The sequence below is a fragment of the Solanum stenotomum genome, chromosome 7 (genome assembly GCF_019186545.1).
Source record: "Solanum stenotomum isolate F172 chromosome 7, ASM1918654v1, whole genome shotgun sequence".
In the NCBI taxonomy this organism is placed as follows: domain Eukaryota; kingdom Viridiplantae; phylum Streptophyta; class Magnoliopsida; order Solanales; family Solanaceae; genus Solanum; species Solanum stenotomum.
Genome location: NC_064288.1, coordinates 32479137 through 32492174, shown reverse-complemented (window position 1 = coordinate 32492174; position 13038 = coordinate 32479137). Strand labels below are relative to the sequence as shown.

The following is a 13038-nucleotide window of genomic DNA, read 5'->3' as shown; positions in this document are numbered from 1 at the left end:
CTTACCCCCACACTGAAAAGAGGTGTCCTTCTTGCCTAAGGTAGAACTAACATAATAGCTTTTAGGTGGATCCACTAGCTAAAGACCTATGTGGGAACATAGTTATGGGATAAGGAGATTGCTACTAGAAACTCAGATTTTCTAACGTAAAAGGCTTCCATCTCATGAGATAACTTACATTGGGAAGCCGAACTTTCTAATGTAAAAGCTTCCGTCTCATTTTTCATATCCACTCGTCGCTAAGCATAATTTCGTTTAAAAATCATATTAAGTTTTTACTTAAGTTCATATTCATGAAAGAATACACTAGGCAGTTAAGTCAACATGGTGTCATAGTAGCTCATAGATTCATTAGATGAGAATGTCCTTTCAACCTTATTATCATCAACATGTGAGTAAACCTTTCACATCATATTAATAGTGTGTTCATGAGAATAGCCTTCCATTCAACACAACAATACTATCATAGTCATAAACATATCATACATAGTCATGTGTAAGGGTAGGGGAGAATGATCATACAACAATACCACAATTATACAATCATCATAGGATCTTCACTTTCTAAGTGAATCATAAGCTCATACACAATTCTCATAAAAGATGTACAAACCCTCATAACATTTCCCTACAAGGGCCATGAATCACAACCAACCCAAACATACACAATTACTACATGATATATGAAGGATTTCATGATTCAATAACTAATTCATCATAAACACAATCAATTGACATACTTCTAATATTAACCAATCCACATAATAAATTCATAATTCATCAATATGGGGGAATCATGGGTCCATGAGGAGATTTTATCATAATTCAATAATACTCAATCAATCCAACCATAATTCATCATAACCAATCATAATCAACCATAAATAAACAATTGAAAACGTTTTTGGAAGAAGACCCATGACATAGATTGAAAACCCTAGGTTTGGGGGAAATTGGAATCTTGAAAACCAACTTTTGAGGGGACTCTATGGGTGGAGACTACCCATATATGAAAAGAAACCATACCTTCATTAGAAATCCCCAAGAAATTTGAGAAAGAACCTTTGAAATCCACAAACCCTAGCTCCAATTGCTCCTTTCTTCTTCTTTGAGTTTAGAGAGAGAAATATTGAGAAAAGAGGAAGTTTCATATTTGATTTGGGTGTTTGTGAATAATGACTTAGACTCAAGGATTTTGACTTAAAAACAACTTATATAATACCCCTAAAATACCCAAAACAACCCCAATTTAATTGGACTAAAAAGAAAAGGACTACCCTTCATTTAAGTCACCACATCAGGGACCACGAGCCACCTCACAAGCCGTGGTGTGGACCAAGACCTGTGGTCCTGCTCATGAAGGTGAGGCAGTGGCTAAGATTTTGGAGCACAAGGCTCCTTTGCCTAAGGTATCTTCACGAGCCCCTTCACGAGTCGTGGTGATGACCACGATCCGTTGTCACACTCGTGAAGGGTGAGGCAGTAGCTAGGATACTTTGTGCCACCAAGCCACCATGCCTAAGTCATCTTTACGAAGGGCTCCACTAACCGTGGTCAAGACTACGAGTCGTGGTCCCTTTCGTGAAGTTGAGGCAGTGGATACGAATTACGGTAGCCAATTTTCCATGGACAAGAAAGGTTCATGAGCCGTGGAGTGGACCACAATTTGTGGTCCCACTCGTGAAGGTAGGGCAGCATGCTCCTAGTTGGGGGCAGCCTTGGCTTGGCCCCTTTGCCTTGGCACTTGCCTCTTGGCCTTGACCCTTATAACCCTCATTTCAACTCTATAAGGTCTTCCAATCTACATGGAGTCATTTTATGATTCTCAACCTTCACGTTTAGGCGCTAGTTTAACCTACCATTTTCCGGAGTGTTACAATCTCCGACAGGACCAAGGCACTTCCAGATAACACTTTGCAAACCATGTAGGGTCCTTGCCAATTTGGTGCAAATTACCCTTTATACTCATCCCGATGAGTAAAAATGCTTTTAAGAACTAACTGACCAATTTCGAATATCTTGGCTCTTACTTTCTTATGGAAAGCACGAATCATTATTTGTCGATATAGTTGACCATGACAACCAACAACCATTCTCTTCTCATCAATCAATGTTAACCGATCAATCCACTTGCGAAGCCAATCAACATCATTCAATTCAGCTTCCTATGTTTCTGCTTATATTCTTAGAGGGTGAGCTTCTCGTCCCCTTCTTTCAAACGTCCTTGGAAAGGAGGCATATAGACAATTTCTTCCTCAGGTTCTTCTTCAACAACTTCAGGTTTAGTGTCTTCGGGGACAGGGACTGCTTTATCCAGGAGAGGGTATTTTTTGCGTAGCCTCTGAAGCCTCATGTCTATATCCTTATCTTTCTTCCACATAGCAGTTATCTCTTTGTCCATGATAGCTAATTTCACCTTCTTAGTCGCCATCTCCACATCTAATGCTGGACTTTTAGCTAGTGCAGCTGCGGTGGCGAATTCTAGTTCTATTCCTCTTTCCTCCATTTCTCGGATCTCCTGGTTGACCGATGCAGTTTCATCCTTAAATCCTCCTCAGTCAGCTCCACCTCGACATTCTGGCTTTTTTCCATCTTAGCGGCAGATTTACCTTTCCTGAGATGATAGAGTAATGTCATAGGATTTGGGGGTAGGATTTTATTTTTAACTGAGAAACTCAAGACTCAAGAAATTTTTGTAGAACATTTTGGGTAGTGACTGGTATTTGGTATTTCTAGAGATTTTTAGAATTTTTTTTAAAAGGAGTGGGCTAAGATATCCTCATTCAAAGCAACAATATCACATAAACAGTTAAAGCACACAAGCGGTTAATGCAGGTCCTGAACAAGTAGGGGGGCCTTTTGTGCCAAGGGTAGACCTAGCGTATTTGAAAGATGTATGTGTAGAACTGAACCATTTCGTTACCCCAAAGCAAATTTTGTATATATAAAATAATGTTCAAAAAGTGAAAAATAAGTAGGGGAAATAGGGAATAAATGGGAAATATAGGAGGAAAGGCCCACGCAGGGGTCATTTGAAAAGATTACCACAACAAAAGAAAAACAAGCCCATGCAGGGGCAAATAACAATAGATACACATAGAAAGACCCACACAGGGGCGAAATCCACTAAGATGCCGCCAATGGCCCCGCTTCTGATCTGCTTCTCTTATTTTATCCCATGTGGTACTGAAGCCTACCCTGAATTATCATCAAGTATCTGTTGCACTGACATCCTTTCTCTTCTACATCTTTAAACCATATTTCTCCTTTCTTAACTTCAATCCATAAGTTGAGCTCCCCCAAATCGATCCTCACGCTTTCTAGTTCTTGAGTTACACTCTCGAGGGTGTATTTATCCTCCTCTTGCTTTCTGAAACAACCCCAAAAATGCTCGAAAATGTGCTTCGAAAACACCTAAAATTGTAATTTCCATATATCTCAAAATCCGTGCATCATTTCGGAAATTCGACTTCATATTCTTATTCAGGGGCTCAAATTGAGTGGAAAATGAGTCTAACCCGAATTTTAGAACAACCGTATCAAAATTCGAAAATCGCAAAAAATGCGATTTTGAGGGTCAACTTTAAAGGGGCATATCTCTCAGCACACAAGGAACTGGAAGGAGCTCAAACTATCAAAATTAAAGCTCTGTGAGTTAGCTTTCCAACACAATTTGTTTCACTTCATTCCGAGTTAGGATGAAGGAGTTATGACCATTTTCGTAAAACCTATCCGGCAGAAAATGCAAATTCCAGTAGCCGAAAACACTGTTCACCCGCCTCAATTTTTTTCTAAGTGTTGGGACGTTTTTATAAAAAGGGGACATATCCATACTTAGTCATTTAACTTCAAAACATCCAAAAACTCTCTCTAAACCCTCTCCAAAAATTCCACCAAGATCATCAACCAAATTCAAGGATCCCAAGCTTTAATTCCGGATTCAAGATTCAATCTCAAGCAATTCTCCATTCCAATCTTCATCAAGAATTCTCCAAAGTTGAGGTATGTGGGTTGATTGTGGAAACCTTCCTTTCCACAAGTCCAACCATTTATCCTCTATTTTACTTCAAGTTTATGGGTCCTTATGATCATTTATGAACTCTTGAATTATGGAATTATTACTACACATCCTATTATGGTCTATTTTTGTATATTATCATGAAATGGAATGATTATATGATGTTTATGGTTTTCATGCCTCCATGATCAAATTATGAAGGTTGTTATATATGTATATATATATGTATGTTGTTGGTGGGCTGTTTTATATGGATTTTGAAATTGGTTGGACTTAGTACTCTTGAAACACATGATTTTATTTACATGAACAAGTAGCCCACCATATGTTTGATAAAATGCCATTTATAGAATTCTTATGAAATGGAAGGTCCAATGTACGTCCTATGAGTCGGATGATTATATAAGTATTGAAATGATGATGAAATGGATACATGTATATGATTTTCTCTATATAGTGTGTGAGTCGACCAAGCCTAGCTCGGGGGGTTGTAGGCCCGGGTAACCGTATCAAGGGGTTGGTACCTTGGTTGCCTAGTACGGGGGGTAGTAGGCCCGTATAACCGTATCGAGGGGTTTGTACCTTGGTTGCCTAGTACGGGGGGTAGTAGGCCCGTATAACCATATCGAGGGGTTTGTACCTTGGTCCCTAGCTCGGGGGGTGGTAGGCCCGGGTAACCACATTGAGGGGTTTGTACCTCTTTCGCCTCTCCAAGGGGGTGGTAGGCCTTGGAAATACTATATTGATGGTCACTCACTACACATATACTATGCCCTACTAAATATGATTTTTATATAAGCATCATTATACATATCATCTCATTAATATGCTATCTATCGGGTACGATTATGCATTTTGCCTATGATGTCCATCCCTTGTTGCATTGCATTGCATCCCATATACTTAGTACATTCAAACGTACTAACGCATACTCTATGCCTACATGATGTCACCATGTAGGGACCGGAGCACCGCTTGACCCTCGTCCTCCGCGTGGCTAATACGATTTTCTATCAAGGTTATTGGTGAGTCCTCCATTCCGGGGACGTTGCTTATGATCTTTTGCTATGTATAAGACTTTTCCTTTTAGTTATGTTTTGACTATGAGGGTGAGCCCAGTTGTTTGTCTTGGCCCCCGCTAAAGTACCTATGTTTAGAGGTGGTGTTGGACAAGTTGTGTATTATGTTTGAGCTTGATTCATCTATGGTATTTATGTATCATTTCTTCTTTTTTTTTTTTTGCTCCCTTAGTCCCGATTTCCCCCTTGATTATGCTTATCGCTTATGGTCATTTTAATTGCTTCCGCGACCAATGATGTGTAAGATACGCTATGAGGCTTGTTTGGGGTTCCTTCGGGTTCCCCATTCGCCGGTCACGTCTAGGCCCTAGGCTTGGGTCGTGACAAACTTGGTATCAGAGCACTAGGTTGATAGATCCTCGGAGTCCAACACACCGCGTTGATTAGAGTCCGATTCATGGTTGTGTTGTGCACCACAATTATGAGTAGGAGGCTATGAGACGTTTTAGGAAATGTTTCACTTCTTCATGTTCTAAGTCGTGCGGTAGAGTTGAATTAAGTTCTTTTTTCCCTAACGGTTGTTCTTTGCTATGCTAGATCATGCCTAATACAAGAGGAAGACGAGCCCGCGCACCCGAGGAACAACCGACCAATGGGGATCTTCGGGATGCCCTTACTTTATTTGCACAAGCTATGGCTAATCAAGCCAACCACGGGGCCCAAACCCCTCAGGCTCCTACCCCGGCATCTCGGGTGAGAGACTTCGTGCGGATGAATCCCCCGGAATTCTATGGGTCTAAGTTAAATGAAGACCCTCAAGAGTTCATTGATGAAGTCCTCAAGATATTAGCTATCATGGGCGTGAAGTCAGAAGATAAGGCGGAGTTGGCGGCCTACCAACTAAAAGGGGTGGCCCAAATATGGTACAACCAATGGAAGGAAGAGAAGGGGGTAAACTATGTGGTGCATTGGGAAGAGTTCAAAACGGCTTTCCTTAATCGATTCTTTCCTCTTGAGCTTAGGGAAGCCAAATTGGTGGAGTTCATGAATTTAAAACAAGGGTCTATGAGTGTGAGGGAGTATGCCCTCAAGTTTAACCAACTTTCAAGGTATGCTCCACACTTGGTTGCCGACTCACGGTCTAGAATGAACAAATTCGTGATGGGTGTGTCCGACCTAGTGAGTGAAGAATGCCGGTCCGCAATGTTGATTAGTGACATGGACTTGTCCCGCTTGATGGTCTATGCCGAACAAATGGAGGAGGAGAAGTTGAGGAAGAGGAGGGGTCATGAGGCCAAGAGGGCCCGTTTTGAGGGCAAGTTCCAAAGTAGAACGGGAGGCCGGTTTCATCAAGGTCAAGGGTCTTCTCATGCGCTCCATAAGGGGTTTGCCAATGATGTTCCAAGGGCCCAAGGTGTTAGGGGTATGGGTCCTATTGATGTATGTCCGAAGTGTGGTAAGGGCCATGGTGGCCCGTGCTTGAGAAATACCGGTGCTTGCTATAGTTGTGGGGAAATGGGGCACAAGGCAATGGATTGTCCTCGAAATCGCAACAAGGGTAAGGAGGTCCGTCCACAAGGTGCCAATGCGGTTCCTTTGGGGAGAGGGGGCCGACAAGATGGTGCCCCAAGGCACAATCGATTTTATGCTTTGCATGGGAGGCAAGGGGTCGATGAAGTCCCCGACGTCGTTACCGGTATGTTGAAAATCTTTGACTTTGATGTATATGCATTAATTGATCCGGGTGCCTCTCTTTCTTTTGTCACCCCCTTTGTTGCCAAAAAGTTTCATGTTGAGCCCGACTTGTTGCATGAGTCATATAAGGTGTCTACTCCTATTGGTGCATATATGGTTGCTAGGAAGGTCTATAGAAATTGTCCTATTTGCATCTTGCATAAAATATTGCCTTGTGATCTTGTTGAGTTGAACATGGTCGATTTTGATGTTGTTCTTGGGATGGATTGGTTGCATGCATACTATGCTTCCATTGATTGTAGAACCCGTAGGGTCAAGTTCCAATTCCCAAGTGAACCCATTCTTGAGTGGGAGAGCCAAAATGTGGTAGTCAAGGGTAGGTTCATCTCTTGCATTAAAGCCCGTAAGTTGATCTCTAAGGGGTGTCTCTATCACCTTGTGAGGGTTAGGGATGTGGAGTCCAAAACCCTTCCTATAGAGTCGGTTCCGATCGTAAATGAATTCCTTGATGTCTTTCCTAATGACCTTCCCGGTGTTCCTCCCGAAAGGGAAATAGATTTTGGCATAGACCTCCTCCCCGATACTCAACCCATTTCTATCCCCCCTTATCGTATGGCCCCGGCGGAGTTAAAGGAGTTGAAGGAACAATTGAGGGACTTGTTGGAGAAGGGTTTTATTAGGCCTAGCCAATCACCATGGGGTGCACCGGTGTTGTTTGTGAAGAAGAAAGATGGGTCCCTTAGGATGTGTATTGATTACCGGCAACTCAATAGGGTCACCATCAAGAATAAATATCCTCTTCCTAGGATTGATGACTTGTTCGACCAATTGCAAGGGGCTAGCCACTTCTCTAAGATTGATCTTCGGTCCGGGTATCATCAAGTGAAGGTGAGGGAGTGTGACATTCCCAAGACAGCCTTCCGGACTAGGTATGGGCATTATGAATTTGTGGTCATGTCCTTTGGGTTGACCAATGCACCGGCTATCTTCATGGACCTAATGAATAGGATCTTTAAACCCCACCTTGATTCCTTTGTTGTGGTCTTCATTGATGATATTTTAATCTATTCGCATAGCGAGGAAGAACATATGGGTCACTTGAGGGTTGTGTTGCAAAGATTGAGAGAGGAGAAGTTGTATGCCAAGTATGAAAAGTGTGAATTTTGGTTGAGGGAGGTTGCCTTCCTAGGTCATGTGGTGTCGGGGGATGGTATTAAGGTAGATCCTAAGAAGACCGATGTGATTAGAAATTGGCCTAGGCCATTGACCCCGTCGGATATTAGGAGCTTCTTGGGCTTAGCGGGTTACTATCGGAGATTTGTGAATGGGTTTTCTTCTATTGCTTCTTCCATGACTAAGTTGACACAAAAGAAGGCTAAGTTTGAGTGGACCGACGAGTGTGAAAGGAGTTTTCAAACCTTGAAAGATAAACTTGTGTCCGCTCCTATATTGTCACTACCGGATGGGCTTGAGGGATTCGTTGTGTATTGTGATGCTTCTAGAGTTGGCTTGGGTTGTGTCCTAATGCAAAATGGTAAGGTGATAGCCTATGCGTCTAGACAACTCAAAGTGCATGAAAAGAACTATCCTACGCATGACCTTGAATTAGCCGCGGTGGTGTTTGCTTTAAAGATTTGGCGTCATTACTTGTATGGGGTACATGTTGATGTGTTCACCGATCATAAGAGCCTCCAATATGTCTTCACCCAAAAAGATCTCAACTTGAGACAAAGAAGGTGGCTAGAATTTCTTAAAGATTATGATATGAGTGTGCATTATCATCCCGGTAAAGCTAATGTGGTGGCGGATGCTTTGAGTAGGGTGTCTATGGGTAGCCTAGCTCATGTTGATATTGGTGATAGGGAAATGGCTAGGGAGGTGCATCGGTTGGCTAGGTTGGGGGTTAGGTTGGAAGAGGTTGGTAATGGTGGTGTGGTCGTTGTTGATGGTGCTAGGTCTTCCTTGGTTGATGAGGTGATAGCAAAACAAGATCTTGACTCTTCCTTGTTAGAATTGAAGGCCTTGGTGAAAGAGGGCAAGGTGGAAGTTTTCTCCCAAGGGGGAGATGGTGCCCTTAGGTACCAAGGTAGGTTGTGTGTGCCTTGTGTTGATGGTTTGAGGGAGAAAATTCTTGAGGAGGCTCATAATTCTTCCTACTCCATTCACCCCGGTTCCACCAAAATGTATAGAGATTTGAGGGATGTGTATTGGTGGGGAGGCATGAAGAAGGACATTGCCAAATTCGTCTCCGGTTGTCATAGTTGTCAACAAGTCAAGGCCGAACATCAAAGGCCGGGTGGTCTAACCCAAGACATAGAGATTCCTACTTGGAAGTGGGAAGAAATTAATATGGATTTTGTAGTTGGTTTACCCAAGACTAGAAAAGGTTTTGATTCTATTTGGGTGGTGGTTGATAGGATGACAAAATCGGCTCATTTTCTACCGGTAAAGACAACATATGGGGCGGAAGATTATGCAAGGTTATATATTCATGACTTGGTAAGGTTGCATGGGATTCCTCTATCCATCATATCGGACCGTGGTACTCAATTTACTTCACACTTTTGGAAGTCCTTTCAAAGGGGTCTAGGTACGAGAGTTAAGCTTACTACGGCCTTTCACCCGCAAACGGATGGACAAGCCGAAAGGACTATCCAAACACTTGAGGATATGCTTAGGGCTTGTGTATTGGAGCTTAAGGGTAGTTGGGATGATCATCTTCCATTGATTGAGTTTGCCTATAACAATAGCTATCATTCTAGCATCGGTATGGCTCCTTTTGAGGCTCTCTATGGGAGGCGTTGTAGATCACCGGTTGGGTGGTTTGAGGTTGGTGAGGTGGCCTTGTTAGGACCAGATCTAGTTATGGAGGCTCTTGAGAAGGTTAGGATGATTAGAGAAAGGTTGAAGACGGCCCAAAGTCGCCAAAAGTCCTATGCCGATGTGAGGAGAAGGGCTCTTGAATTCCAAGTTGGTGATTGGGTCTATTTGAAGGTGTCACCCATGAAGGGTGTGGTTCGTTTTGGTAAGAAGGGCAAGTTGAGCCCAAGATACGTGGGTCCTTATAAGGTGATGAGGAGAATTGGCAAGGTAGCTTATGAGTTGGAATTGCCTAGCGAAATGGATTTGGTTCATCCGGTATTTCATGTGTCTATGTTGAGGAAGTGTGTGGGTGATCCGAATGCCATTGTGCCTCTTGATGTTGTGGGTGTTGTTGAAGATAATTTGACCTATGAAGAGGTTCCGGTCCAGATTTTAGATAGACAAGTGAAGAGGTTGAGAAACAAAGATGTGGCTTCCGTTAAGGTCCTTTGGAGAAATCAACAAGTTGAAAGTGCTACTTGGGAGGCCGAAGCGGACATGCAAAGGCGATATCCTTATCTTTTCCACTCCACTCAAGCTTAAGGTATTGATCTAAACCCTTTATAAAATCTCAGGTCTTAAGTTCAGCCACCATGTCATTGCATACATTCATGTTTAAGTTAACAAGTTCATTGTGGTTTTACAACTATGTTGAAGTTTTTGAAATGAGGTGTAAGTGCATTGTTGCATCCCTATGTGGGCTGAATTTGCCATGTTTGTGTTTCTCATGTACGTTTCTTTGACATTCGGGGACGAATGTTCCCAAGGGGGAGATATTGAAACGACCCCAAAAATGCCCGAAAATGTGCTTCGAAAACACCTAAAATTGTAATTTCCATATATCTCAAAATCCGTGCATCATTTCGGAAATTCGACTTCATATTCTTATTCAGGGGGTCAAATTGAGTGGGAAATGAGTCTAACCCGAATTTTAGAACAACCGTATCAAAATTCGAAAATCGCAAAAAATGCGATTTTGAGGGTCAACTTTAAAGGGGCATATCTCTCAGCACACAAGGAACTGGAAGGAGCTCAAACTATCAAAATTAAAGCTCTGTGAGTTAGCTTTCCAACGCAATTTGTTTCACCTCATTCCGAGTTAGGATGAAGGAGTTATGACCATTTTCGTAAAACCTGTCCGGCAGAAAATGCAAATTCCAGTAGCCGAAAACACTGTTCACCCGCCTCAATTTTTTTTTAAGTGTTGGGACGTTTTTATAAAAAGGGGACATATCCATACTTAGTCATTTAACTTCAAAACATCCAAAAACTCTCTCTAAACCCTCTCCAAAAATTCCACCAAGATCATCAACCAAATTCAAGGATCCCAAGCTTTAATTCCGGATTCAAGATTCAATCTCAAGCAATTCTCCATTCCAATCTTCATCAAGAATTCTCCAAAGTTGAGGTATGTGGGTTGATTGTGGAAACCTTCCTTTCCACAAGTCCAACCATTTATCCTCTATTTTACTTCAAGTTTATGGGTCCTTATGATCATTTATGAACTCTTGAATTATGGAATTATTACTACACATCCTATTATGGTCTATTTTTGTATATTATCATGAAATGGAATGATTATATGATGTTTATGGTTTTCATGCCTCCATGATCAAATTATGAAGGTTGTTATATATGTATATATATATGTATGTTGTTGGTGGGCTGTTTTATATGGATTTTGAAATTGGTTGGACTTAGTACTCTTGAAACACATGATTTTATTTACATGAACAAGTAGCCCACCATATGTTTGATAAAATGCCATTTATAGAATTCTTATGAAATGGAAGGTCCAATGTACGTCCTATGAGTCGGATGATTATATAAGTATTGAAATGATGATGAAATGGATACATGTATATGATTTTCTCTATATAGTGTGTGAGTCGACCAAGCCTAGCTCGGGGGGTTGTAGGCCCGGGTAACCGTATCAAGGGGTTGGTACCTTGGTTGCCTAGTACGGGGGGTAGTAGGCCCGTATAACCGTATCGAGGGGTTTGTACCTTGGTTGCCTAGTACGGGGGGTAGTAGGCCCGTATAACCATATCGAGGGGTTTGTACCTTGGTCCCTAGCTCGGGGGGTGGTAGGCCCGGGTAACCACATTGAGGGGTTTGTACCTCTTTCGCCTCTCCAAGGGGGTGGTAGGCCTTGGAAATACTATATTGATGGTCACTCACTACACATATACTATGCCCTACTAAATATGATTTTTATATAAGCATCATTATACATATCATCTCATTAATATGCTATCTATCGGGTACGATTATGCATTTTGCCTATGATGTCCATCCCTTGTTGCATTGCATTGCATCCCATATACTTAGTACATTCAAACGTACTAACGCATACTCTATGCCTACATGATGTCACCATGTAGGGACCGGAGCACCGCTTGACCCTCGTCCTCCGCGTGGCTAATACGATTTTCTATCAAGGTTATTGGTGAGTCCTCCATTCCGGGGACGTTGCTTATGATCTTTTGCTATGTATAAGACTTTTCCTTTTAGTTATGTTTTGACTATGAGGGTGAGCCCAGTTGTTTGTCTTGGCCCCCGCTAAAGTACCTATGTTTAGAGGTGGTGTTGGACAAGTTGTGTATTATGTTTGAGCTTGATTCATCTATGGTATTTATGTATCATTTCTTCTTTTTTTTTTTTTGCTCCCTTAGTCCCGATTTCCCCCTTGATTATGCTTATCGCTTATGGTCATTTTAATTGCTTCCGCGACCAATGATGTGTAAAATACGCTATGAGGCTTGTTTGGGGTTCCTTCGGGTTCCCCATTCGCCGGTCACGTCTAGGCCCTAGGCTTGGGTCGTGACACTTTCGGAGGAATTCATTATGCATTTACCAAGCTTTCTTTTTTACCTATCTCAATTCTATCAAAGCCTTGGACTCTTTGTCCTCCAAACTGCAGTAGATGTTTGGAATTGGGAAGGAGATGCCTTGCAAATTGTCTTTCAACTATGATTTGTAGGTTTCGTTATACCAAGTATTAAATCGATCCACGACAATGGTGTCTTTATCCATCCACACTGCTTGCTTCCATTCTCTCAGCATGTCTGAAACGTTAAGAACTCTATCATCCCTGATGTCGAACACATAGACACGGTAGTATGCGTTCAAGGGTGTGGTTTGTTTTCTTCCAAACTTCCTCAAGACCCGAATGGGTGCGTACGCGCGGATACTCTGAATACCTGGTAGAGAAAGTACAAGTTGTCTGTCTCCTCGTACTATGACATCCATTGAGATGAAACGATCAAACATCCACTAAATATCTTTTTCTCTTAACTCGGAGAAAATTTGAGCCCATTTTTCTCTAGTTCTCCTATTTTCTAAATCCACCCAGAACATCATCTCATTCAAATTTTTAAGACCGTTATGTTCATCGAGGGTATGGAGCTTTTGAGTCCCGTGTCCCTTCACCAAGTGGCTCAT

General features: G+C 42.0%; 1 protein-coding gene across 5 annotated transcripts in view; it reads left to right on the top strand.

Annotated features, from left to right (window-relative positions):
- LOC125870224 (uncharacterized) overlaps positions 1-12111 on the top strand; it is a 1100495-nt gene extending 1088384 nt beyond the window's left edge. For 2 of the 5 annotated variants that reach the window (XM_049550601.1, XM_049550600.1), the window contains exons 2-4: positions 4979-5043; positions 5635-6733; positions 11979-12111. In XM_049550601.1, coding sequence (XP_049406558.1) covers positions 5638-6733; positions 11979-12019 — 1137 coding nt within the window. In that variant the 5' untranslated portion in view covers positions 4979-5043; positions 5635-5637 and the 3' untranslated portion in view covers positions 12020-12111. Of the gene's footprint in view, positions 1-3856; positions 4003-4978; positions 5044-5634; positions 6734-10864; positions 11003-11978 lie in introns of those variants that run through there. The other 3 variants (XM_049550599.1, XR_007446874.1, XR_007446873.1) reach the window with 3 other exon arrangements.
- The last annotated feature ends 927 nt before the right edge of the window (positions 12112-13038 follow it).